Source organism: Manacus candei, unplaced genomic scaffold (genome assembly GCF_025592945.1).
Source record: "Manacus candei isolate 608988 ecotype Guabito, Panama unplaced genomic scaffold, ASM2559294v1 h1tg000061l, whole genome shotgun sequence".
Classification (NCBI taxonomy): domain Eukaryota; kingdom Metazoa; phylum Chordata; class Aves; order Passeriformes; family Pipridae; genus Manacus; species Manacus candei.
In genome coordinates, this window is record NW_026138109.1 from 955,370 (window position 1) to 981,933 (window position 26,564).

The following is a 26,564-nucleotide window of genomic DNA, read 5'->3' on the forward strand; positions in this document are numbered from 1 at the left end:
ATGCTGTTGAAGTTCAGGTCTTTTGTGCTGTGCTTTTTGGCTTTCAGTGAAAGTCAGAAGCTTTTAGACAGTTCAGTAAAATAGTGTGTGTTCAAAATTTAGATTAAACGGTTACAGCAAAAGAAAAATGTTGCTACACATTTTTCTATTATAATTACATATTTTCTATTTTCTATTATATCTAATAAGATCTCTTTTCTTTTATATCACACTTCTAATTAAATGGGTATTTCAATTGCAGGGGGTTTTTTGTGTTTTGTTTTTTGGAGGGGGAGAAGTTAGAAAGCAGAGACTGAAAATAAATGTTTTGACTGATACTGTTTGAAGTCTGTAGCATCCAGCACTTTATCTTAAAATACCTGCAGATGATGTGTGAACTTGTTAAGTAGTAAAAATGTTCCAGTTGATTGCTTTAAGTTTTCCCTACAGTGACTTCTCAAATAGCTGATTTAAAGTAATTCCTCAATTACTCTTCTGAATAAATCATTGTAAACCTGGTTTATTATACGTGATCATATTGCAAAAATGGCAATGTATAGTAGTTTTTATTTTGGTGTTGGAGAGTCGCTTCTTTATGCTAATTAAAGAAGGCGTTTTTTATCTGTTTCGTCAGAAATTCATAGTCCGTCCTCAGCCTCTCTGGGTGACTGCAGAAGACATAGAATTGTGTCATCACAACAGATGAGCGAGTTGAGGGTAAAAACTTTTAATATGGTTATTCACAGCTGTAAGAACAGATGAAATAAAATATTTAAGAGTTCTATTTTGAACATGACAATATCAGAAAATTAAGAGTAAGACTTCAGAAATGTGGGAACATTAAATTATATGCATTATTTTGGTATATAGAGGAAGAAAGTTTCAGTGATGGTACAGAGAGAGAAGAACTGTAACACTTAAACACAGATGCTCTTTATAGTCTACTAGGAAGCCAAAAAGCACTCCATTAAAATGTCTCTTGTAGGTGGTTTTTAAACCAGAGTAGATAAAAATAAATGAGACTGAAAGCTTACATGCAAATTGTTAATGTGTTCAGGCCTTTTGGGAATCATTAGGTAGTTTGTGACCTATAATGAAATACTGAATTAGTGAGTTCTAATGCTGTTGGCAGCTGCTTCTGTATGAAAGGTAGTAAGTATCTGCATAATCTGAATTTATATAGCATTTTTCTCGGGTTGTTTAATACAACCCTGCAGAAGAACGATAAGGTGTTTCCTTCAGGGGAGAGGGGAGAGATGGGAAGAAAAGTAATTCTTAATAAATAGCATTCTTGGTAATGTCTTTATTTTAATTCCTTTAGACTATGTCTGAATGTATCCAGCTCTCATTTGCTGTTTGTAGAATTGGCATTTACACGGTAAGGCAACGTTTTAACTAACTATTTTGTTGTTAGTGTTAATGCCATTGAGTGAAAAGAATTTGCTTAAGTGTTTTAGGATTGGAATTGAGTAATGCAGATAGCAAAAGGTATTTGTCATACTAATTTACAGAAAGAGACTACAGTGTGTTTTTGTCCTGTCAAAGATTTACTAATACCAGAATAAAAAAAGTATTCTCCACTTCACTTAAAAAGGTAAAGAAAAATTCAACCAACATCTTAAGGTATAAGAAAATCTAGAATTCATGTGCATCAGTTGCTGAGAATTCTTGCCTAATGTAATTGCTGAAGGGTTTGTGTACATTTGCTGTTAAATATCTAAAATGTTTGAATAATGTCATATATTAAAACTTGTTAGCTAAATGCACATATTGCAAGCTTTGTCTGAAGAGCCTTAATATATTCCAAATGCGAAGTTAAACTTCCCAAACATTATATTAAGAAATGAGGTTTACTTCAAGCATACGTCCCAAATATGCTTATTTTTTTTTCTGTTCCCAGTTGTTCCAATTAATGATGAGAACAATTAGATGAGTGGGGTGTTTCATAGAAACATAGAAGAGTGTGTTGCTCAGATCATGCTTCATATCCTGGAGGTTTTGGAGCATGAGTGCTACTCCTTCTGTTAACGCTTTTCAGGACGCAGGCTGGCACATGCCACTTCATGTTTGATTAGAATGTGCAGTCAGAAGTGTAGGTGAGTTTTGAACAAAAGTGATGAGCACTATATGCCATCAGTAAGTCTTACTAGAGGACAGAATCACAAAGCTTAACATTTGCTTTTGTTCACAGAATTTGGTTGCCTTAATATCTGCTTGAGGTTTTTTCCCCATGACATTTACCTGTGTTGTGTTTTCAACATTTGAAAGTCTAGTTTCTAAATGGTAGAAAATAACAGGTTGGGGCAATATGGACAAAATACTCATGGAGGAAAGCACTGCTTGCAAAATCAAAGGTATATTTTCCTGTGGTATTTAAATTTCTTAGGAAGACTTCCTTTCTAAAAATCCTGTGCGATAAGAGAAATTTAAATGAAGGATCAGAGAGGGAAACAGTATGAGGTTTTCATGGTTGTAAGGTACACAAACTGTCTGCCAGCTCTTTAGAAGGCTATAGTAAGCTGCTCAAATAATTTGAGGGAATGTCCAAGTATAAATGTGTGTGTATTGCAGATCTAGGTGTACAAAGGTACAGTGTACAGCAAAATACATACTCTGACAATAATTGGTTCAGTGTTAGTTTAAAATAGATTAAGCTGTCTGTAAACCACAGTGCACAGCTAAGTGGTAGTTAGTAGCTGCGGTTATAGTGATAGTTGTGTAGCTGGTATCTCACTGTGAACTTTTGGCCAGCAGAATACTTAATTTTGTCAAATGTTTTAAACTGAAAAATAAAAAGGACTACCTTCACATATGAAAATGCTGAGAGAAACTGATTTCATTGCTGGTACTTAACAAAGGACAGAAAGGAGGATGATGAGTAGGCTTCCAGAGTATCCAGAGACGCACTGTTGTGGCCACAGTTGTAGAGGCAGCACATGGGTCCCATGAAAAGTGCATCTGAAGGCTAAAATAGTTCCTTTAGGAAAGTGTTAGATGCAGAGTATAGTTGCTTATATGAGAATGCCTATCATTGGAAAGGTGAGTTTCAGATGATCTAACTGGGAAGTGGGCTTGGACAGCTTTGATATCAGAGTAGACAGAGAGGCCTGCTGAAGTGAGCTATGCAGAAATGCAGCATGATAGTTCCTCCCTGTGTTCTATGCCCTGCTTGTGCTTGTAACTGCTAAATTTGTTGCTCAGGTGTGTGAGCATCTGGCAGCTAGCAAGTATTGTGGTCCATACTGATGTCAAGAAACAAAACACAAAACTCCAATTCATATTTCCCTTTTAATTAGTTCCTTGTGTTGTGTTCTTTCTGCATGCTGTTTTGCAGATTTAATAGATTTTCTTTTTGCTAGTTGATTGATTTCTGTGCAAAATCTAAGGAGTCTCTGGAACTCCAGTCCTTAGCAGCACCATGTTTTCAGTTTTTACTGTATTACTTGGACACTTACTGTCCTCATTGTACAGTACTGCAAGTATCTTACAAAGGCTCTCAGTCCTTTGGACTACAGACATCTCAACTGTCAGTCTGTTATCAATCTACTTATCAGTAACACTCTCAAGCACCCATTACTGCACTATACCATTGATTAGGCTTCCTGTTTTTATGGCATATATGATTATGAGATGGAAGGGTTTATATAGTGATCCATGGCAAAAGAGCCCGTGATGCCTTCAACTACCATAACTAAGAAGACAAAACTTTGTTGTCTTGAGCTAGGAAAAACATAGATCTTTGCAAGAGTACAGAAGGAGATATAATGCCTATTTTGGGGGAATGAACCAAGCAGGTTACTTTGAAGTGTATACCCTTGAAGGGCGATAGAAGAAAAGCAAAGGTGGTTAATATAAAAACTGTATAGATATTTGTGAGGATATGAAACTCATAGATGTGTATCCTAAAGAAAAACATTATCACAAACTCAAATGAAAACTTTTAGGATTAAGAAATCACTCAACCAATGAAAATAAACTCTATTTCCCGCATGTTTCACACAGCTAGTAGCTTCTGGCAGGAGTACCAGTTTTTCAGGTGTCTGTTTCTGCTTCTTCCACTATACTAGTGTCTGCATCAGATGTGTCAATTGGATGTGTGGGAACAGGCAGATCAATTACTTCTTGAATCTGCTTGGCTGTGGAGATTGTAAGCATATGGCAGATTGTAACTAAGCTTATCATTATGTTATAGTTTATTTCCTTTTTGTTTCTGATTTAGTTTTCTTGACCAGGTAAAAATCCCAATAAAATAATGATGGCAAATTCAACCTACATGAACTTCAGAGGAAAAATGATCTGAATTTTTTTGTCTTGAAAAACAATTTTTATGATGGAACATTTGCCACCTTTATAGATACTTAGGAATCCATCTCAGAAACAGTGTGCATGATTGTATGCCTACACATGTTATCTGGAAGGTTCTCTGATATTCTGTATTAGGCTTTGAAACTTCTTTCTTTTCAGCTGTTTGCATATAATTTTAAGCTTGAACAGGGGTGTCTGCATCTGGCCCTTAAATATGACTTGAGGAACACATGAAAAATAATTTTCACATTACTTGTTGTTTTGGATAGCAAAGCAAGGACAGAAGCCTCTGCAGGGATGAGAACCATGCAAAAATACCTAAGGAGACTTAGTGGAAACATGGTCTTCTGCTGCTATACATTAGAAGGAAAAATACTGGAAAATAGCATTTTCCTGTCTCAGGAAATTATGAAGTAATAGTTTTCCTTGGTTTCAAAATGGAGCATCATTTGATAAATAATTTTGTTTAAAAACAATTTTGTTTAACAAAAAGCCCTCTGTAGAGCTTTCTTCTTTCAGATGCTGGGTGTGGCAAAAATGACACACCGTAGCAGCATTGCATCAATGTTGGCATTTTCTTTCTGAAAATGATGAGTAATCCATATTTTGGTGTTGGTAACCCCTTGCCTTGAATTTGCATAGTGAGATGTGGAAATAAATGATGCATTTTTACAGCTGTACTTTCTATAGTTTATATATGTTAAGTATAGTAAATGATGCAAACGTGCTTTTAGTTTTCTGGTTTACATTGAACTTACTTACATTTGCCTTTGTTTATAATAATAAATTGATGTTGAAATGGTTTGACTGGAAACAGCTGTTGTGCTGAGGAATTTGTCTGACATTAGAACAAAACAGAAATAACATTTACTGATGAAGTCGTGGAGGGGAAGCTTTTAAGAGAAGAGAAACCAAGGCAGTAACTAAAGGCAGCCATTGAATAGGAAGTAATCATGGGAGTATGTTTGGAAGGCTGTGGAGCCAGCCTGTGACTTACAGTATGGAAAGCTTCCTGTGAGATTGTTCCTGCTTCCCCTCCCTGACATGGTTTCCCATTGGAAAATGCTAAGTTAAAGTAATAACAAAACTCATATAGCATATCCTGTCTACTCCTCCCTTTCCCATGTCATGTTCTTGACCTGAGCAGCAAAACAAAGGCACAAAAGTGCAGCCGGAAAAAATCCTTTTATGTGCTACCCTCTGGGAAATGTGTATAATCCCATTCACAGCCACTGCTGATGTTCTGGGGGTAGACTGTTGGAAAGATGTAAATGCTTTTAATTTCCACCCTAAAATAAAAGGTGCTTGCTGTCACCAGAGTCTTGGCAGTGACTTGCAGGGGGTGAGACTGTGCCCATTTTTTGTTGCAAATCTGTAGTCAAGCTGCTTGAACCGTGCTAGTTGGGAGTTGCAGTGCTACCAACCAAAACATGAGAAAGGGAGACTGTTCTGATGCATGTACTGCTCTGTGTATGTGAATGTTAGATATAATGTACTGTATTCACATTGCCGAGCAGCTTCTCCTTGTGGCCAGAGCTCATTTGATCTGTGAAAAGAGCTCAGCAGCTTGGTCGAACCAATGCTGCTGCGACAGCATTGCTTCTCTGAGCTACTAACTCGATGCACGCTGTATTTACAGCTCTTTGAGAACCTCTGACAACTAGTAATTGATTTAACTGCAAGGTTATGGTTTGCCAAATCAGCCAGTTAATTTTTGCATAATGTCTGTTTGACAAACTTGCAGGTTGGAATAGAGCTTCGTCCTGGACTAGGGAGTTGATGAATAGGGGTTGTGTTCCTTCTGATTTATCTCTGCTGTCAATGGCTCCTTCCTGCTCTAGAAAGCAGCAGTGTTGTCCCACAGACCATTAGCTTTAGGGAGGGTAAGAGGAAAAGCCCAGATCCTCATTACAAAGAGTCTCCAGTCTTTTCTGTTCAGACCAGTTGTTGTTCAATTTGCATTTATCAAAGCTGTGTTGTCAGTTGTACTGCACATAAGTGCTGTTTTGCTTCTTTCCTTTGGAACAGGATTCCTAATCCTTAATCCTGCTGTCTTTCCAGAAAACTGTTGTGTAATGTCATGACAAAATGTCATGTTTTACCTTCAGTGGGTGTTTCACATGAAAGATTAGCTGCTCTTCTTAGGCTCAAGTGATGCAGGGGGTGATGGCATCATGAGCATGGAATTTTTCTGGTGGTCTCTACTGAGCATCCTCTTTTTTTGTGCAGCTTGCAAAGTAGCTTCTTTAGCTATTAAAAAAATAAATAATTTAAAATGAATAATAGGTTTAAAATGTAAATTGTAAATACATTGCAAAGAAAAGACATTCAAAAATCTGACAATCTCCTATGAAAAATATGATCTGTTTGAAATCTCAGCTGCCCTGAGACTGTGGACTTGAAAAGATAGCAGGGGGGCATGTTGAATTAGTGGCAAGTGTACAAATCTAGTAGTTAGCTGTATAATATTAATTACAGAGAGGGTGAAAAGACTAGAAATGACTCTCTTGTGAAAGTAAATTTTTTCTTTCACATTGTGTAATCCAGAGACTGTGTATAGCAATGAGGCTTGCAAAAAAGCAAGGTAATTTGCAAGGATCTCTGGACTCTGACTGGTCAAGTCTAAGTTATGATGAAAGATTGTACCCTGTGATTATGCTAAGAGCTGCATATGCTGCTGTCTGCAGGAATGCAATCACATCCTCTATCTTGTACCATTGTACAAATAAGAATATAACAGTTGATTTCCAAATGGAAATAGCAAGCAACAGTAATCTATACCACTCGTAGTATTTTGCATGCAGTTTTTTTATTGTTCTGGTATTTGTCACACTCTTCCCAAAAGTGGTGTTGCTTTTGAGTATGAATTGTTAAGTGTTTCTTGTTGGTCTGTATTTGCCTTGAACAGCAGCTGGAAAACCAGAGAGCATTAGAACTTATATTTCTTACAGAATAATTATGTTTTTTACAAGATGTCATATTACAGCAGAAGTGGGAAAAATTTATTCTGCAGATCTTAAACTTCTTTTGCTACTGTGAGCTCAAAAATTGTCTGTTTTCCTTAGACTGATAGAAAATTGTTTTTTCCTGTGAACATGCTTGCACTGTGTCCTGAAGACATTGGTGATATGTTTCCATTATGATTGCTACTGTAAATAGTTCAACTTTGTTTTCTGAAGACATCCTGCATTTCAAGAGTAGGTATCTTTTAAGGGAAGAAATCATACAAGTGGATAATAGATGAAAAATAAATAAATAAAGGAAGTGCACCAAATGCCCCAAAATTTCATCTGTTATGAATTAGCTTTTTTTTTTTTTTTTGGAAAAAGACACTTCTAATTCTCTCTATTACTATGTGTCTGACCTTGGTGTTTTTAATTTTTCTTCTCACCATAAAGTTGAAAATGTTTTCTCAGTTGTTGAAGTTAGTTTGCTAAATACCTTGCTGCTACAGCTTCTTTATAGTCTGCTGTCTTCAAAATAGTTTGAGATTGTGTTCCTGTGTAATTAAAGCCATAAATGCTTTTGGAAAGGCTGTCCTACAGCATCCTTTAGATACTGTTAAAGTAAATAGTGCTTTTAGATCAGCTTTCTACTACAATGCTTATATTTTGATCAGTTTGATTATATTGCACACAAATCATAAAACTACTTATATTCCATCACCTTTGAGTGCCACTTCATTTTTGTTGGCAAGGATTTATATAGTACAAAACTGTATTGAATTTTTATTGGGTTTATATTGCTGGGTATTATGTTGTTTAAGAGTAGAAAACAACAATGTTTAATAGATGTCATAATTTTGTACTGTGGTTCCACTGGTCTGAATGTGTATGAATATACATATGTAAATTTCAAAAGGTAGCTTTGAAGTAACTAGGTGTTGTTAGTATGCTGTTCTGGGCAATAGACTTTTAGGAATTGGTCAAGATGAGAGAGGTGATGTCAAGCATGTCTTTTGTCCTGGAAAGCAGAGGCTATGTGCAGCTGTCACATGGTGTTGTAATGAAGACTTTAAAATTCTGTTTCTGGTGTTGTCACAATTGCCTCTGTGAGTGTAGGCAAACCTCTGGTACCTCTGCTTGCAGCAATGTTTGTTATAAGGCTTCCCAAAGTTGCAACTTCAATTTCTTAGCTTTATTTAATATTACCAGTTAAAGTGCTGGACTTACCTTATTTTGCTCAACCCTTCTGACGTCCTCTTCAAGACTTCTGGTTACTGACATCAAGATTTGTGTTTCAGATGCTTTTGCCTTGCTCTTTATAAGAGTTGTGTGTTGGTTTTTTCTCTGCTTGAATTAATGAATGAATCTACTAAGAGAGAGGATCACAAGAGCAGCTTGGATCATATTGTGGGATGTTACAGGAAAGTAACTCTTGGTTTCAATGGTTCTAAAATGCTTTTCATTGTGACATCTCATTTCACTTTGAACAAGAAGATGACTCCAAAAAGGATCAAATGTAGAAATAGACACCTTGACATACCAGATTAAAAAGCAATGGCTACAGCAGCGTGAGAGACCCAAATACTGGACCTCAGCCTTGCAGGAAAGAATAATATAGGGGTCATAAAAGGAAATTCTAAATCCAAACAACCCATGAATAAAAAGGTCAAAATGTATGTTAAAAAAAAAAAGGAAACACAACTAAAAAAAACCTCTGAAAAACAACGGCTGGGGAATGAGCTGTGCTGAGCTGATGAAAATATGAGGCTCTAGAACTATTGAATAATGAGCAAGAAAACCACAATAAAAGAAACTGAGGTATTAGGTGTGTGTTGTGCTGAGCCTGTAATGTAATATTAATTCATCTTTTATAAGCTATCACCCTTCAATAAGAATTTAGTCGATGGTAAATCAGATTCAGATGGAGAATATGAATAAAGCTCTTAGTAAGTATGAAATATGAATGTATTTGGAAATGCCACTGGAACTCTTCCTCGTGATGGTTTTTATTATTCTGTCTGCTTGTATTCCCAAATCTCACAATAGTGGCTCAACTTTAAAACTTCCTGGTGAGACATGAGCTACTTTGTTTTTCAGCAGAGTAAACTGACATGTAAAATGCAAACAATTTACTGATATTCCACAGTAAGTTCTAGACAAGATCTTGTGGTTCCGAATCACAGTGCCTCAAGCAATTGGCATCTAGGCATTTGAATACTCGCATTAACCTTCTGCTCTTTTTACTGTTGAAATTAGAACACAAGTAGAAAAAAATCTATTGTGATTGCAAATTTGTTTGTGAATTCTAACATGGGATTCAGAAAAGAGAAGCTTGTTTTGTGGCTTCTTTTGTAGGAGTTAGGGATTTTCCCTTTTAAAATCCTGTCGTGTAAGTTCTTTCTTGAGGAAGGAAGATGTTAATTTGCTCAAATTCTTGAATATTATTGCAAGGAATGCCACTGATTTCATGTTGTCTACTACTCTGTCTTCTTTCTGGCCTCTTTCTGGCCTTTACAAGGCTTCTTTAGATGATGCAGATGAGCCAGGTAAGCTGACATCTTTTTTTCTCTTAGCATCTGGTTCTAATGAAGTAACCTTTTTTTCCCATGCTGTGATATTGTGTGTGACCAGGGTTCAGAATTTTCTATTTTTGATTCCCTGTTCTCTCATTGCTAGAATATTTTTGTTAAAAAAGCCACTTGTGTTATATTTCAGCATGTGTATTGCCTGTGTACTGTAAAAACTGTTGCAAGTAAAGTCTTCTTAAGAAAGAAAAGGTATTCAGCGGAGGACTGAAAAGAGAGTGTGTAGCAAATGTGGTGCCAAAACTTTTATTTATTTGTAGAAGTTATAAATGTTTACTATTATATGCTTAGTAGGTTGAACTATTGCAGATCTTTGTGTTGCTGTTTAGGCACTAGACATAGCTGTATTCCTGAGCTCTTAAACTGACTTAAGTAGATTTCTGGTGGCTTTGTCTGTGTTTTGTACTGAAAACAGACTGCTTACTTGAAGAGTAGGCTTTGAGTCTTAGTGGAGCTTTGCAAGAGTCACTTGGGATATCGAAGAAGGTCTTCATGTAAAGGTCTTTTTCAATAGCTGTTCTGGGTTTTTCAAGGTTGAAATACTTCCTTTTAAAAGAAGGGCATAATTGAGAAAAGTGTTTTATAGACAGGTGAATTAATGGATTTGTGTTGCTGATGCAAGGCTTCATGGCACAGATTCGTGAAGTATAGGAAGCCTCAGAAACAGGAAGCCTCCCTTGATGCACAAATGTCTTTGCTTTTCATGGTCACATGATAAAATCATAACAAATAGAGCTGAAAAAGTGAGAGTCATCTAATTAGTTCCTGACTCAGAAGTAGGATGAACTATGACCAAACCAGTTCTGACTAGACTGCTTCTCTAAAAAAACCCATCAGATTCCATAAACTTTTCTGGCATGCTCCAGATGCTACTTGATTGTGTCTTATTCTGAGCCCCTCACTACAAGAAAGACGTTGAGGTGCTGGAATGTGTCCAGAGAAGGGCAGCAGACCTTGGAAAGATTCTGGAGCACAGGTCCTATGAGGAGTGGCTGAGGAAGCTGGGGTTATTTAGCCTGGAGAAAAGGAGGCTCAGGGGTGACCTTATCGCTCTTCACAACTTCCTGAAAGGAGGTTGTAGTCAGGTGGGGGTTGGTCTCTTCTCCTGTGACAGGCTGTGTGATAAGAAGAAATGGCTTCAAGGCTGTGCTGGGGAGGTTTAGATAGGATATTAAGAAAATTTGTTCATGGAAGGGGTGGTCAAGCTTTGGAACAGGTTGCCCAGGGAAGGGGTTGATTCACCATTCCTGGGGGTATTTAAAAGACTTGGCACTGCTGGGTTAATGCTTGGACTTAATGATCTTTTCCAACCTAAATGATTTAATGATTCTGAGGTTTTTTCCTCTGAAGAGTAGTAAACTTTGAACAAAAGAAAAGCATTGCAAATGCTTCCATCATGGGATAGTAGTTGGCTTACAGGGAATATGAATTGCTATGAAATTAGACTTCAGACCTTAACTAGTTGTATTCCATAGGATCAAAGAAAGGCTTGGGTTGGGAGGAATGTTAAAGATCATCTAGTTCCAGACCCCTTGCCATGGAGAGCGTCACCTTTCACTAGACCATGTTGCTCAAAGACTTGAACACTTCTGCTTCCAGAGGTGGGTATCCACAGCTTCTCTGGGCAACCTGTTCAAATTCTCACCACTCTCACAGTAAAGAATTTCTTCCTAACATTGAACCTAAATCTCTGCTCTTTTAGTTTAAAGCCATTGCCCCTTGTTAAAATTTATTTTTATTTTTATTTATTTTTATTTATTTTTATTTTATTTTTATTTATTTTTATTTTATTTTTATTTTTATTTTATTTTTATTTATTTTTATTTTTATTTTATTTTTGTTTATTTTTATTTTGTTTATTTTTATTTTGTTTATTTTTATTTTGTTTATTTTCATTTTGTTTATTTTCATTTTGTTTATTTTCATTTTGTTTATTTTCATTTTGTTTATTTTCATTTTGTTTATTTTTATTTTGTTTATTTTTATTTTGTTTATTTTTATTTTGTTTATTTTTATTTTGTTTATTTTTATTTTGTTTATTTTTATTTTGTTTATTTTTATTTTGTTTATTATCAGGTTTTATTTTTTTAAAATTATTATAGACCAAATAACTTCAGTGAAGCTGTTAACTATGATCTTTTACAGAGAGAACTCTTTCTGTTTCTGATTTAATACTCAAGAAGTTGCTACACCTGGAAATGTGTTTATAGGGTTGAGTCAATATATGTGATTTTTATGAAATGTAATTTCTTTCTTTTTTACAGCTAAAATTTGAACAAATTGTAAGTTTGCTTCACATTCTGATTGCAGACTGACTGTTGGTACCAGGGCTCTTGTCAAGTCATTCAGAACTATCCATCTGGTTGGATTTATTGTCTAATAGAACTATTTCCTGTTTGGTTAAGCTCTGGGGAAGAAGCTTTTGGTGAGAGTATGTTTAGTTGCTTCAATTAGAAGGGGTCACATTAGTTCACTTGTTATGCATAAGCATTAATGCATAATTATGGTGAGTAAACTAGATCTAAGTGATTAGTGTTTGTTCTCATGTTTCTTGCTTCATATAAATCGAATTGATTGGTTTGTCACCTTGTGGCCTTTAAAGGAGTAAGCAAAGTACAGATTTCAAATTAAATAAGGTGTCTACTTTTCTCCTTATTATTTGCAAGTTTCTGTTTAAACTAATCTGTGTTCTAGAAAGTTTCTCTTCTGTCACACATTTGCTTTGAAGTTTATCTAAAACACACTTGTTTAAGTAGTTTCTCATAGCTTTTTGAAATCCACCTTCCAGCTGAAAAAAACCCAGAAAGTAATGTGTTTATATACATAATTTGTAATAAGTTCTCTATCTTGTTCACCTGTTTTATTTTTGTGTAATAAATGAAGTATGTCTGTCTTAAATTTTCAAATGCCTTCAATACCTGTGGACTGTGCCCCAAGAAACATATCACCATCAGAATGCAAAACAATGTTGTGAAAACATGAATATTTCCAAGAGACAGATTTTTCCTGAAGAACAAGTAGCTGCATATTTTGGAGCATAAGTTGAGTTAAATCACCCTCAAAATTCCAAAGTATGCTTGGCTTCAGCTTTCAGTAACACTGTTCTTCTCTAGCAAAATTAGGGGTGGCAGTGATGAAGTTGTTTGATAAACCATCGAGTTAGATAAATGAGTAATTAAATTGAGTATCCTGAAACAGATAGCTCTGGGATACTTATAAATTAAGCATCTTTTTGTTGATCTCGTTGGAAGCTGTAAAGTTGATGTCATGTGCAGGTTCTGACTGGGATAGGAAGATGTTCAGCTGCACATTATGAGTATATGCAAATATAAGTAGTTTTTGAATGAAAAATATAGCACTGATTTTAGAGATCATGCTCCAGATGCTACTTGATCTTTAGACAGTTCTTGCTATCTTTTATAACTTAATGTTATGTTAGCACAACATTAGATTACAAAATTATCAGTTTTCTAGATTTTCTTTTAATCTGTAGTTTAATGATATGGTCGTATCTATCACCTGCATTTGAATTAAAAGTTTAAAAATCTCTTAGAATTGTAGCAGTTTTTATGGAGGAGAGTTTCTTGATTTACACCAGCAATTCTGGATTGTGAGCCAAAGGGGCAAATAGCAGTACTCACCAAATAATGTGATTTTCACTGCTGTCACTGTCAAAATGGCAAAGCTGAGCTATGACAAATCGGGCTAGTTCAGTATGCTTAAGAGACAAGAGACTGCAGTTGGTTTTAAGCTGACTTTGAAATACCTGTATGCAGTCTGACCAGCAGGTCCTAACTATCTTATGTGTTGCAATTAATGTTTGACTTCTCCATTTTGCAGCAAAATTAATTTCCTTGTTTAAAACAGATCTCAGAAAAAAAGCAGAATTGGAGTGAAGTCGAAGAGCTAGGAGAAGAAGCAGCAAGTTGTTTGAGGAGAAGTAAAAAATACTTTTCTTTTTTAATTACATGGTGGAAGTGTGGAATGAATGCTCGAATAGAAAAAAAACAAACCAGAAAAATGAAAACCACAGGAATGAAAACTAATTTCCAAACAATACATTTCTATTGGCATATTTTTGAGCAACATTTGCAAATAATTTGGTTTTGGGCTAGTTCCTATTCTGTAAAATTAAAACAGAAATAGATTGTATTGTTACCTGTTATTATAATATTTAATTTTGGATGGCATATTTATTTAAAATAAAGCCCAAGTATACAAGTCAGCTGGTTTTCTATGGAGTCATACAGACAATTTAATTTGAGCAGTTGGCTATATACAATTTCTCTCTTAGAAGTACCTCTGTAATTATTAAAGAAAATATTATATTTGTAGAACTCAGCATCATACATAGCTTTTTTTCAAAAAACCTGAAAGCAGAATGCTTTCAGAATAGTGATTTATTAATATGAAATACATTTTATAGTGATTATGACATTGAGATAATTTAAAGAAATGTATGTTGTGATTCAATATTTTTCAAGGTTGATTTGGCTTGGTATGGTTTTTTTGGAACTGGTACGTTTTTTCCCTCCCCTCTGCCCTGACAGCTAAGGCTTGTTTTGGTCTTCTTTTACAGAAGTGTAATATGAGTTGCATTTCAAATTGTATTTCTTGTGGTGAGAAACAGGATTATTCTAGTGTATGACATTTTACTTGATCAGCCAACAATAGTAATAAAGAATAAGTAATAAAAGAAAAAAAGCGGTTACATATGGGTTCAGAGATGTCCTATGCTAGTTTTTATCTGATGAATCTCTGTACCTTTTGTGCTGTAAAAAAACTGACGATGAGGAGCACCTGAATGTAAGCTATAACTCCTTGAGTAGGCAAATGTCCAAAGTGCAAGCAAGCATCAATTTCATATATTACATAAAACATGTCAATTAATTATAGCAGCTTCATACATTTCAGTGTGTGATGCTGCTATAATTAATCTAGGAAAGGGTCCTTAGGCCATCTCTGGTTCTATCTCAGTTCTATCTCCTTTAAAGTTTGAGTCTTCGGAACACACAGAAGGGTGTAGAAAAACAGAGCTATTGCTTGATAAACAGCCTTCTCTGGCAAAACTTGGTTTTGGCTCAGTCAAATATTTTGATCAAGTTACACAGACCTATAAACAATAACATGACCTTTTTTTATTTCTATAGTTCAATATCCCCCTTACATTTATTTTTTTTAAAAACTTAAAGCCAACTGCTTCATGAGGAAATGGTAAGGATGACTTTATTTTTGCTGGGGAAAGGTTGAAAGTTTTGAGTTGCCACACAGTGTGAATTGGAGGATATAAGTACAGGGTCGGTCCCTCTTTTAGCAGAAGCCTTTTTAAAGCTTCACACAAAGGGGTCTACAAAACATGAAATAAACTTTTTTTCCTAAATGGCTAAACAGGATGTAGTTATAAATAATAATTCAATACAAACTTATTTTGGTGGAGCTTTCTCACACACAACTTCTTGTATGTTGAGAAATGTAGTTTCCTTTTAGAAATAGTTCTTTTATTAGTTTCTGAACAATGCTTAAGAAGAATTCATACCATTAAAAAAGATTTTTGAAAACTCCTGTTCCAAGTTGTTGTAATTTCTTAATGTTAACAATAATTAATTTCTTTTTTTTCTTTATCAAAAATTGTTAAGATTTTTCTTAACTCTTGTTGCAAAATATCCATGGTTAAGCAAGATGATGATCAGGTACTGGAATAGAGACTTCTGATACATACCATGTTAATAAAACAAATGTGTAGATTCTGTCTTTTTAGAGCATTCCTGTTCTGCAGGTGAATACAAGTTTAATGAACATTGTCTTCAAAAAGTGCCTACCCATCTATTGTAACAAATACCACTTTATCACTTTAAACCCTCTTATTTTTGTTTTGTTTAAATGTGCCTGCTCAGTAGCTTGTCTGTGGTTTGTTCCATATAGTCAAATCACTCTGCTGACATGCACGTTCTACATAGCAACAGGGAAATTTTTTGTGAACCTACCATAGACAGAGATTTAACAGACAGGCAGTAGCAGAATGTGAAACCACTTCTAATTCTGGCAGTATGTTTGACTGTTTAATCTTCATCTTGGAGATACTGTCCTACCTTGAGGGCAAATCATGGTTGATGTAACCTGAAGAAAATAGTAAAACCTGAGTTTGGCTATGATAGGGGAGTTGGGAAATACCACTGTATGAAGGCAGGAAAGAAATGCTTGTCAGTCTTGTTGACATTTTATTACACCTCGTTTAGACAGGCTGATTTTGAATCACTGGGATGTCTTCGGATATAAAACATAGTGGGAATGAATTTAGACTTGGTTGGGTTTTTTTGATTGGTTGAGTTTTCTGGCAGCATAGTTTATATTAAGTTGTTTCTTACTTTGAATGGTGTTGCCACACAACAGACTTTGTATATTTGAATATATTTGTATTCTCTTATAAGCTTTATATTATCTTATTCTGTAAGGTTAACTAGCTCTTATCTGAAATGTTTATTTTTCCTCCCATTTGCCTTTCCTAGTTATATTTGAGATAATTCTTACATCAATACTACTCTTGGCTAACCGTACAGGTTTGCTAATTTCCTATATAATTCTTTCTTCCATGGACCATCTTATCTCAGCAGAAGTGGTTTCTCCCTCTAGTCAGGACTAGTTTATAACGCCTACCTCTTTCATAAGAGTATCTGAATTGTTGATGGGAGCCAGGATCACCTTTCTGTCAGTGCTGGTAAGGGCTTTGTGCTTTGCCTTCTACATTTGTTTCACTTGGTGCTAGGGTTTTATGTATTTACTTTTGCATTTCCATGGCTCAGCTTCTGGTTCACTCAGTCACTTGCTTTAATGACATAATATTTTAGCCTTCTGCTTCTTGAACTGTTTTTAAATGGAAGGTCTCTTGTGACAATCAAGCTAAGCTGTTTTGTCTGTGAATCAAAATCATTCTGCAGTACTACCCCTCTATTGTGTATCTACAGGAGATTTTTGGAGAGGATTCTATGAAGTTTCCTTCTGTTCTTCCCTCCCCCACTTTTTTTTTTATAAATTTGTCTTGATTTTTTTTTAATGGTCCTCCTTTTAAGCCAATTGCTTGTCTAAGCCTTGAATAGTGAAGGTGTATGTTCCATAAGCTACTGACTGCTAAAAGTTCTCTGTGACTAGTTATTATCTGTTGCGGTTGGTTTTTTTTTTTTTTTTAATATATTTTCTGGCTGAGAAGGAAATTATTCCTCAAAGACTTGTTTCGGTGTTGGCAAGCTCAAAACATTGGCAATTTATCCTATATTTTCTGGAGATATGTTGGGGTTTTTTGCTTTGGAATTCTTATTCTGGCAATCTTTACTCTGCTGTGGGGAGCTGAGAGATGGCTTGCAGCTCACAACATGTGCAGGGGATAGGAGAACAGAACAAAGTCAATCTTCAGGATTGTTTGAGGTAGTCCATCTCTTTGTATGCATAAATCTTTTTATGGATAGATCTTTATATGGATACCTGCTCTTGTGGAAGATGGAAATAAGTGACTCAAGTCATCCTATCTAGTCCTATTCCCCTTGAAAGTAGGAAGAGTCAGCACAATACTGACTTTTCCAACATTACTTTTTACCTTTTATGTAATTTGTACTGAATACATCTCATGCCTCTCTGAAGATTCTGTACTTATTCACAGCTTTTCAAATAAGCACTGCTGATCAGTTTCCTTCAATCTATGATAAAATCTCCCCTAAATTAGAGGTTGTGGTTCTCAGAAGCTGATAACATATATCCTCAGAGAAATTTTCCATGAAATCTGATAATGATTGTAGCTTTGTTTTTAAACAAACAAACAAAAAAAACCCCAAACTAAAAAACACCTAAAAAATCCCAAAACAAAACAAAGAAAAAAAAAGGAGGGAGACACTGGCAGTGGACAGGGAAAAAATTTGTATTTCAACAGTTTATCTGGTAATCTCTGGGATTTGGGGAACATGCATATTCTTGTGCTAAGCAATTTGTTAGTTTTATGATAGCCTTTTCTGAAGCATTGGAAGGAATATGGGGGGAATGGTGGACAGCGGTCTCAATGTTCTTAGTTGCTTGCCTGTTCTCTGGTTCATATGGCTGGATTCAACTTGACTGGTAGATCTGAGACTGAGATGTTTTTTCTGAGGTCAGGCTGCGAGGTGGTTTGCCTATGTGCAGCTAATTTTACTTGCTCTGCACACTAAATGTGGAGCTCCAACATTGATAATAGCCTCATACTGTCAATTCTTAGTTTGTGGCATTTGATCAAGTCAATTTAGTAATAAAGTCAATTTAGTCAATAAAGTAATTTAATGTAATTGATGTTTCAGGGTCTGCTGTATAGTAATATTAAATAAAATTAATGGCATACATTAATGATTTGAATACTCTGGTGATAATTTCCATTCTTCTGCAAAATTGCATGTTATTTTTGAAAATTAGTACTAGAAGCAGTGCTGATACTTGTTGTAAGCAAATTACTTACCTGTATGTGATCCATTTTTCTGCCTGAGTCTCAGTCATTATTTTGACTAATGCTTATGCGTTGCTAATTTGACTGTTTCGTACCACATTCTGTAAAACTGCTGTCTGCTTCAGTTGTGTTGCTGCTTACTGTTATGTACTGCATGACTGGTCACAAGAAACACGTCCTACAGAGCTATTCCATAAAGATTGCATGCTCTCATACCACGTGGTTAGACTGAGGGCTTGATGTACTATGGTTGCTTATTAAAATTCACAAGAGATTGCCACTCAGTGTGATTTCATGTAGAATTATTGAGAAAAATCTTGGTCAGTTTGAGAGAGTGATTATAAACCACTCAGTTCCTATGTGAGATATACTTGTGATTGCCCTCTCCCTTCCAGAAGTGTGGGTTTGGATACTGGGAGACTATGGGATCCTTCTCTGTCCTTAGTTTTCAAGGGGACATTGAGCTATTAAACATGAAGTTAGTTTATTTTTCCTAATGTTTCCAAGCCTGTTCCAGAAATTCACGGAGAACTTAAAAGAAGCAAAGATTACCTGTTCACCTTATACTTCTACTGGTCTTTCTAAAAAAACTTGCAAAATAGTCTTCTCCATTCCTCAGCACTGTCTAGCAAGAGTTCACATTACCAATGGTTATTTATCTTAACTTTAGCTGCTAGTAGTAGCTTCTTTCTTCCAGGTCAGGAGAGTGAGAAACAGCTGCAGTTCCTGGATGTAGATGTGAAAGTTCATTCCTTTGTCCTGAAGAGGCTGACCTGTTGCCAGTAAAAGGTAGATGATTGTTCCCTGGATAATGTAAGTGCTTCAGTAGCTGCTGTAAATTATGTATGGTTCAAATCTTGCTTGATACTTTCAAATCTGTTGACTGGCAGATTCTGGGCATAAAAATTAATATCAAAATGGTATTTTGTGTTTAGTAAGATGCTAAATGAGGAGGTACATAGAAATTGAACAGACTGTGTCATAAGTTTATGATATTAATATACTGTTTGAAAGCAGTAATTCAGTACAGAAAGTGGAGTCTTGTAAATGACATTGAATTGAGTGTTATAGAAACATAGCCTGACAGTCTTGGTATGTAAACCAGTTTAATTGTAAATCAATGTACTTGTCTAAACTGTACATGAAGAGATTTCCTAGATACCAGTTCAAAGGAGGATGTTAATGAAACCCAGAAATAGGGTATGTTGCAATTAAAAAGAGAACAGATTAGCTAGGTTTCAAAGCTACTCAGTCAGCAATGAAGTGCTTCATGTTTTAGTGAATTTGAAATAAATGAACCAGTGCAGCATGAACGCATGTTGAATGAAATAGCTACGTGTGAATACCAGAACCGAGGGGTTTTGTGTGTGTGTGACTGTGTGTGTAACTCTGCAAAATATTTAATGGCTGTTAGCTTGATGCGCAAACTAAGAAGTGACAAAGCTATGACAATTAGTGAACTGATATGACTGGCTAAAGCTTACTATCCCTTTCTTTTTTTTCAGAAAAAATCAAACATAGATGCCAAAAATGGAATAGTGATGCAATTAGATAAATAACTGTTGTTCCTCTTACCTAAAGCATGACAGAGGTGTTCTTCCACCTCTCCTCTAAACATACTGTGGAAATAAAACACCTCCAGCTCTGTTTAAAAACAAATAAAACTTTCAATTTTTACATCTCTCTGAATATCTGATTTCAGAGACCACTGCAGAATTTTGACCTCTTTTCTTAGAATAATGATATTAAAGAGGAAAACTAGTTTTTGTAGAGAATTGCACATTCTTTGTAGCATGTAGTGGAGCATTATGCCGTTAAGATAGTGCTGGAGTTAAATAGCATTTGAAGGGTTAAATGTTTCTGTGGATATCGAATTGTATTTGCCCTGAACAGCAAACCTTTTTAGAGAAGCCATTGCGTTTCAGGTTTTCACAAGGTAATCTACAAACAGTATTTCAGAGTCCTATACATGTATACTTCAACTCTTCAACTCTCAGCAGCTACTGGCAGACATACAATCACAGAATCAGTTAGTTTAGAAATCTCTGAGATCACTGAGTCCAACCTGTGACTGAATACCACCATGTCAGATACATCATGGCACTGACATGTGCAGGCGTAAACACCTCCAGAGATGGTGACTCCACACCTCCATGGGCAGCCCATTTCAATACTTCAGCCCTTTCTGTGAAGACATTTCTCCTACTGTTCGACCTCAGTCTTCCCTACCACAGCTTGAGACTGTCCTCTTGTCCTGGAAGCTTATATGGAAATTTGTATTTCACTCTTCTTACTGAAACACAATCTGTAAATGTCTGTTGCTAAAACCGATCAGCTTTTGTGAAGTTGCAGTCTGTTTATACTTACTTAGCCCTGTTTAGCATTTTCTACATTCTTCTGAAGGTTCTGTCCTAGGAAGAATCCAGGATTAAAAAAAAAAAGCAATCTCACGTCCCTTTTGACAGATGTATCTATTAGTAAACTCAGCCTAATTTTAATATGTAATCAGCCATCACCTTCTGGTGATGATCCAATACTGAAGATATGTAAATGATTTTTACAGCAGTATCTCTGTAACTGGCAGATTTGTGCAATGATCTGGTACTGATGACAAAACACTTCCCTGTCAGTGTGCTGGGACATCTTCATTAACATCTAAAGCTATGGTCATATGCACCTTTGATCTGCCTGGAAAGGATGGAGTCTGTGTGGCTAGAAGATAGTTTGAGTGTTCCCATATCTGCCTGAGCAAAAGGTCACCCGATTTAGCTCAAAGCACTGTCTTTGGTAGTTTGTGCATTGTCTCTTTCCAGGGAAGCAAGTGGAGATTATTCACATATGCCATTAAATTGGGCATATCATATGACTGATATTCTCTCTCAGAAGACCCACACATCAAACTCTTCCAGACCATTCAAAACTTAACTATACCTTTTTAGAAACAGGAGATTTAGAACTGCCTGGTCACAAAGCCACGCTATCACACGTTGGGAAATTTAGAAGCAAGATAATCCTGCCTACTTTGCTTTCTGTGTTCCATGTGTGTTTTGGTATAGTCTTTAATTACTTAACATTGCTTTGTTTTCCCTATTCCTTTCCCCATAGGACCCATGAGTCATTCATTGCACAGGATGGGTGGTGGTAATTTGATTAGCTGTTGCTAACAATTGGGAGAAAAAACAGAATTAGGTGGTGTTGCCTCAGATTCTTTTCTGCTGTTTGTTCTGAAGGTAGAATTAGAACAAACAGAAAAATGGCCATATTGGGTAAGTCCAAGTACATTGCTTGACCAGCAATGTGCTTTACAATAGCCATAAACAAATGCCTAGGGAGGAATAAGAATAGGAAGAGTGTATGTGCCACTGTTACTTGATACCTTACAGGTTTCCAACTCTTATAAACACAGGAGATTTTGGAGTTAGTTGTGGCTTATGTTCTTTTAATGTCAGTAGATTTTCATCTCTGAATGTCCAGTTTTTTCATAAAGTCAGGAAGGAATCCACAGCCCCTTTTGCCAATGAGCTGGTGGTTCCTCAGGTGAACTACCAGTTACATGAACTATCAGTTACTTTTGAAGCTATCTCTGACAAACTTGATTCAACAGGCTCTTAATCCTTATACTAGGATGCAGTTACTTTGTACCACCACCCTCTAGGACCTACCTGAACTTTCATAAATTTGTCAGACCTCTCCAAAACTCTTTTTTCCAGAATAAAGAAACCTAAGATTGCTTAGATTGAAGATTACTCAAAGGAAAAGCTATTCCACATTTTGGTCATCCTTTTTGTCCTTTTAAGAACTTTTCCCACTTCTGTTACCAGTTTTTATATAAGGGGAATAAAAAATACAGTCTTAGGTGTAAACAAGGTTAGATTGAAGCAGATTTATACAATGGCTTGATGATGTTGCTGCCCTTACTCCTAACACTCACTTTGTTTCTGTTGAGATTTATCAAGAACCAAACTCCTGTTTTAAAGGGATTGTCATAATCCAAAATCACATTTCTGAGCAACAGACCCCATCAACTTATTAGGACTGTGGTTTTTTCCTTACATGTAGATCACTTCATTTGTTGAATGTCACCTTCCCTTCTGATGTCCATTCAGTCTCACAGTGTCCCTTCACGAATCTTTACCCTGTACTGTTTTGAGTAATTGGGTGTTTTTTGCTGGCTCATCTTTGCCACAGCAGATGCATCACAGTTCCTTGTGAAACTTTGTAAGTGGCCTCCCTGCATTGCAGAATTGACCCTCTGTTGACAAATTATTTGACCATACAAGGCTTTTTCTATTATGATGACTTGGGTTTCTTAATTTTTTGAAGAATTTTATAGAAAGCCTAATGGAAATACACCTTGACTATCTGTTTATGGGTCTTTCTGGGGGATTCATGGCTACTGTGTCTGTAAAATTCACAAATGCTGAATTTTATTTATTCATATGTCTATGAAGTTGTAAAATTTCTTTAATTATGGAACAAAGCATAAAGCAACCCAAATCTAAGCTGTGTAATAACTTACTGTCCAGTTTCAGACTTACACTCATTTTTTTTCTCCCGGAATTAATTTTTTTCTGAAATTCTCGTCCTCATAGTACATGCCATCCTTTTCTTGTATGTATCCATAATGTGGAGCATAGCAGTGACTAGTTCTCTAAATCACACTCCGACATCTCCTTTTGGGTATCTGAAATAGCGTCTACCTTTGATGTGTGTGTTCTAACAGAGCCACGCCGTGGCAGAAGCAGTGATAGAATTACATTTACCAAGCTGGCAGTCTTCTGCTTGTAATGAGAAAAATCTCTTGCCCTATTTAAATTTCTTCAGATGATGTTGCAGAATCTATAGATTTGTATGCCTGACTAAATTTACTGTAATTAGTCCTGTGTGAGTTAAGAATTGTTGCACTGTCTTTGTATTCACTGTCCAAAGACTTAAAAAGGACAAATCAACATAATTGCCAGAGATGTTTCTTTGTCACCTCAAATCTGACGTTACTGGTCCTGTGGCACCATCAAGCACAGTAGGGTGTGCAGAGAGTACAGCAAAGGCCATAAATGCTCATATATCGATCCAAATAATGACATAGTGCCAAACTGCAGCAATGGGATAGAAAATGATTTTTCAATTTTATTCACTGTACTAATTTACTTTTCCCAGAATTTGTGTGCAAATGCTGTGTAAATGACTTCTGGTTTTTTATTTTGAACTACACATCTCTATCTTCTGAGAGAACTAAAAAAAAAAAGTCATATTGAAATTTTTGGACAACAGAAAATAAAACAGAATGTATAACAGGAAAGAGCATGGAAATTTCCATTGTTCCACTGTTTTACTGCAGAGGAAAAGCTGGGCTTGGAAAGAGGTGGGTTATGCTCATGGATTTTTATTCATATCCGGCACAGAATTGGATTTGATCACCATGTCCTGGCATTGTGAAAGGAAGTCTTGCATTCCTCAGCACCTGTTGGTAGTCAACACATGCTGGGGTGTGCCCTAAAGGTCGTGTTATCCCAGCCAGTCAAGAGATTTCTGCTTTCTGCAATCTTGTGGCTGCAGGACAATGGTAAATTAACTGAATGTAAGAGTATATAATTGTCAGTAGATAATAAAATACAATAGATAGTTGTCTGATCTACTGCTGCTGTGATGCAGGAGGTGGGAGGCAGAGAGACTAAGGGAAAGGGAATGGGTAGGAGAAAAGGAAGGAAAATGGAAATTTCCTTCAACCAGTAGCCATCCTCTCATGCTTCTGTTCATCTTGGCATTTCTTCATGTGGAATCTAAAAATATTTTTAGGATTTTTATTAACATTGTAGAGCATGTTAAGGCTTGTACTGTTCCAGTATTGCCATATGTGAAGCTGTTTTACCACGTACACAGATGTAGGTCTTCCTTGGTGTATTTAGAGTACCTGAAATACTTATTGAGACTAGTGAAGAAAAACAGAGTAAAAAAAGGGAAAAATAGATCCATAGACCTAGAGAGTATCAATAGTAGACTGATTTGGAGGAATTATCATATATGAATTTGTACACATCTTTCCTTGCCCCCCACTTGCTTGCATATCTGGGACAATTTTTCCAATGGCAAAAAAGAACATTCTACAGGAGGTGGCTTTTAGGATCTTTTATTATATGGGCCACATAGCCAATAGTACAACACGAAAAACTGGGAATTAGTAGACTTTGTGCAACTATGGAAGAAGACAGCCTTTCTGCTGGGTCTTAACATGATGACTTCTTGGAGTGTCTTTTGTATGTAGTTACTAATTCAGTTGAGCAGAATCATAAACTCATGTGTAGATAGAGTCTAAATGAAGAACAGGAAGGTCAAATGCTAAATTTTATTTCTCATTGCCTTCCCTAGTCATTCTCATTTGCCAGTAACATCTTTTCTACCAAGGGTGTGATGTTTGTTATGTAGTGTAGTGTGGATGGGGCTCAAGATAGTGACTCACAAGTGGGGCTGATTGGTTGCTGTAGCTCTGCTTCTGAGTGTTGGACACTGCAGAGTCTTGAGGTGAATAACCAGACGAGATGGTGATTGTTCCAAGTACTGGCAATCTGCATAAGAGTATCTAGTGTGGGTTGGTAATATAACACCCAATAACAAGTAAACCGAGTTGTCAGAAACTAAACTGGTTGTGTGGGAGCCATTCCTTTTTGTGAGACTTCCTCAAATACTTGTTGAGGATTTGTCTTTTATGGAAATGCCAGATTGGGATTTTCAAAGTTATCCTTAGTGGTTGGTATTTATGCAATTCCTTCCACTTGTTCTTCAAAATACAAGATTTCTCTAATTTATAGCTATCTTGGGAAATTATAGACTGTTTTTCACAACTTCTTATCTGACTGCTGTAGAGCGTGCTTGCTAAGTGAGTGCACTTTTTGAAAGCCTTCCCTCCGTCCTATGGAGACTGGATGATTAACACCTCTTTCATGTGCCACCTCTAATTTGAAGAACTGTGTACATGCTACCAAGTTTTAATCAGTTCACTTATACAAGAACCAAGTCCTCAGTTACTGAAGTTCAGTAATTCCTGCCATGAGGACTACAAACGGCAGACCTTTTTAAAAGCAAACATCAGGGTTTTGCTAATGAGTTCATGGGTTTGAGGAAACTATATGTCCTGTGTCGTGTTTTTAAGAATTGTGATGAACTCCTTGCTGCTGCATTGGGAATTTTGCTTGCTAACAGAGGGCCTCTGTTATTACTTTGCATGACAGCAGTACATCTGCTTCCTGTTTTCTCTGATACAGGTGAATGCAGGTGTCTCAGTTTGAAGAGACTGGAATGTTTGCTAAAGAGGATGAGTTATGAGATAGACCAAACTTCTCTCTCTCAGCAATTGTAAATTCAAAATTAAGGGGCTTTAATCGAGGAAGTGTGGAAAAAACAGAAGAAATAACAACCCTTTATTAAAAGATATATGTATGTTGGCAAGAACAATAACAGAACACAAAAAAACCCTAGACAATAGTCCCGTACCCAAAAGTCCCCTTCAAACAAACGAAAAAGGTCTGAATACTTCTCTTTTAGCGCAGTTCTAATCACGGTTGGCAGGGGCGCTGTTGGATCTCTGGAGGTGCAGAGCCTGCAGTTCTCTGACGGTCACCAGCGGGAAGAGGGTCTGGGGAGTGGTCTCGGATCGTGGGAGAAACTGAAACAGAAAATGAGGGGCCCTTCCCCCAGTGGAAGAAAGGGGGAAGGGAAGGCAGTCCACCCCCAACAGAACTCACTGTTGTTCCCAGATGACGGTGTCTCAAAGCTCCTCCTCTCTCTCCCTCAATGGGCACAGAGCACAGAGCTCTCCGATGAAAACACAGTAGGCTCCGGCTGGAGTCACGAGGCAGTGTGCGAAGCCAGCCGAGACCAGTGATCCGGCTTCACCAGGAAGAGAAGCCAGAAAGACCGGCTTCCAGGCTTTTTCTCCAAAAATGCCTGCACACAGACCCTGTCTCCGTTCCAGAGAGAGCGCACCCAGCAAAACTGACCTGTCCTGTGTGAGGGTGGCCAGCAACTCTCCCTCCCCCCCCCCTCCATGGGCCTGGGCCAGCTACCGAAATCTCAAAAACATCTCAAAAACTACCCCCCCTCCAGCCTTCGATGGGCCATTAGCTAGGAATTCAGCCAGCTAGGTTCTTTTGTAAGGCTAATTGACTTCCCCCTTCCATTCAAACTCTGTCTTTCCTACAGTGGGGGCAGGGGGAAGAAAATTCCACTCTTGGATTTATAACCTATAACAGCAGGTCTTCTTGTTTATACTCTGCTTGTGATAAGTTCTGGAACTGG

General features: G+C 36.6%; 1 protein-coding gene across 3 annotated transcripts in view; it reads left to right on the forward strand.

Annotated features, from left to right (window-relative positions):
- Positions 1 to 26,564, forward strand: part of ARL15 (ADP ribosylation factor like GTPase 15) — a 234,636-nt gene that overhangs the window by 11,998 nt on the left and 196,074 nt on the right. For 2 of the 3 annotated variants that reach the window (XM_051804810.1, XM_051804811.1), the window contains exon 2: positions 1,301 to 1,357. In XM_051804810.1, coding sequence (XP_051660770.1) covers positions 1,301 to 1,357 — 57 coding nt within the window. Of the gene's footprint in view, positions 1 to 613; positions 697 to 1,300; positions 1,358 to 26,564 lie in introns of all 3 variants that reach the window. The other variant, XM_051804812.1, reaches the window with a different exon arrangement.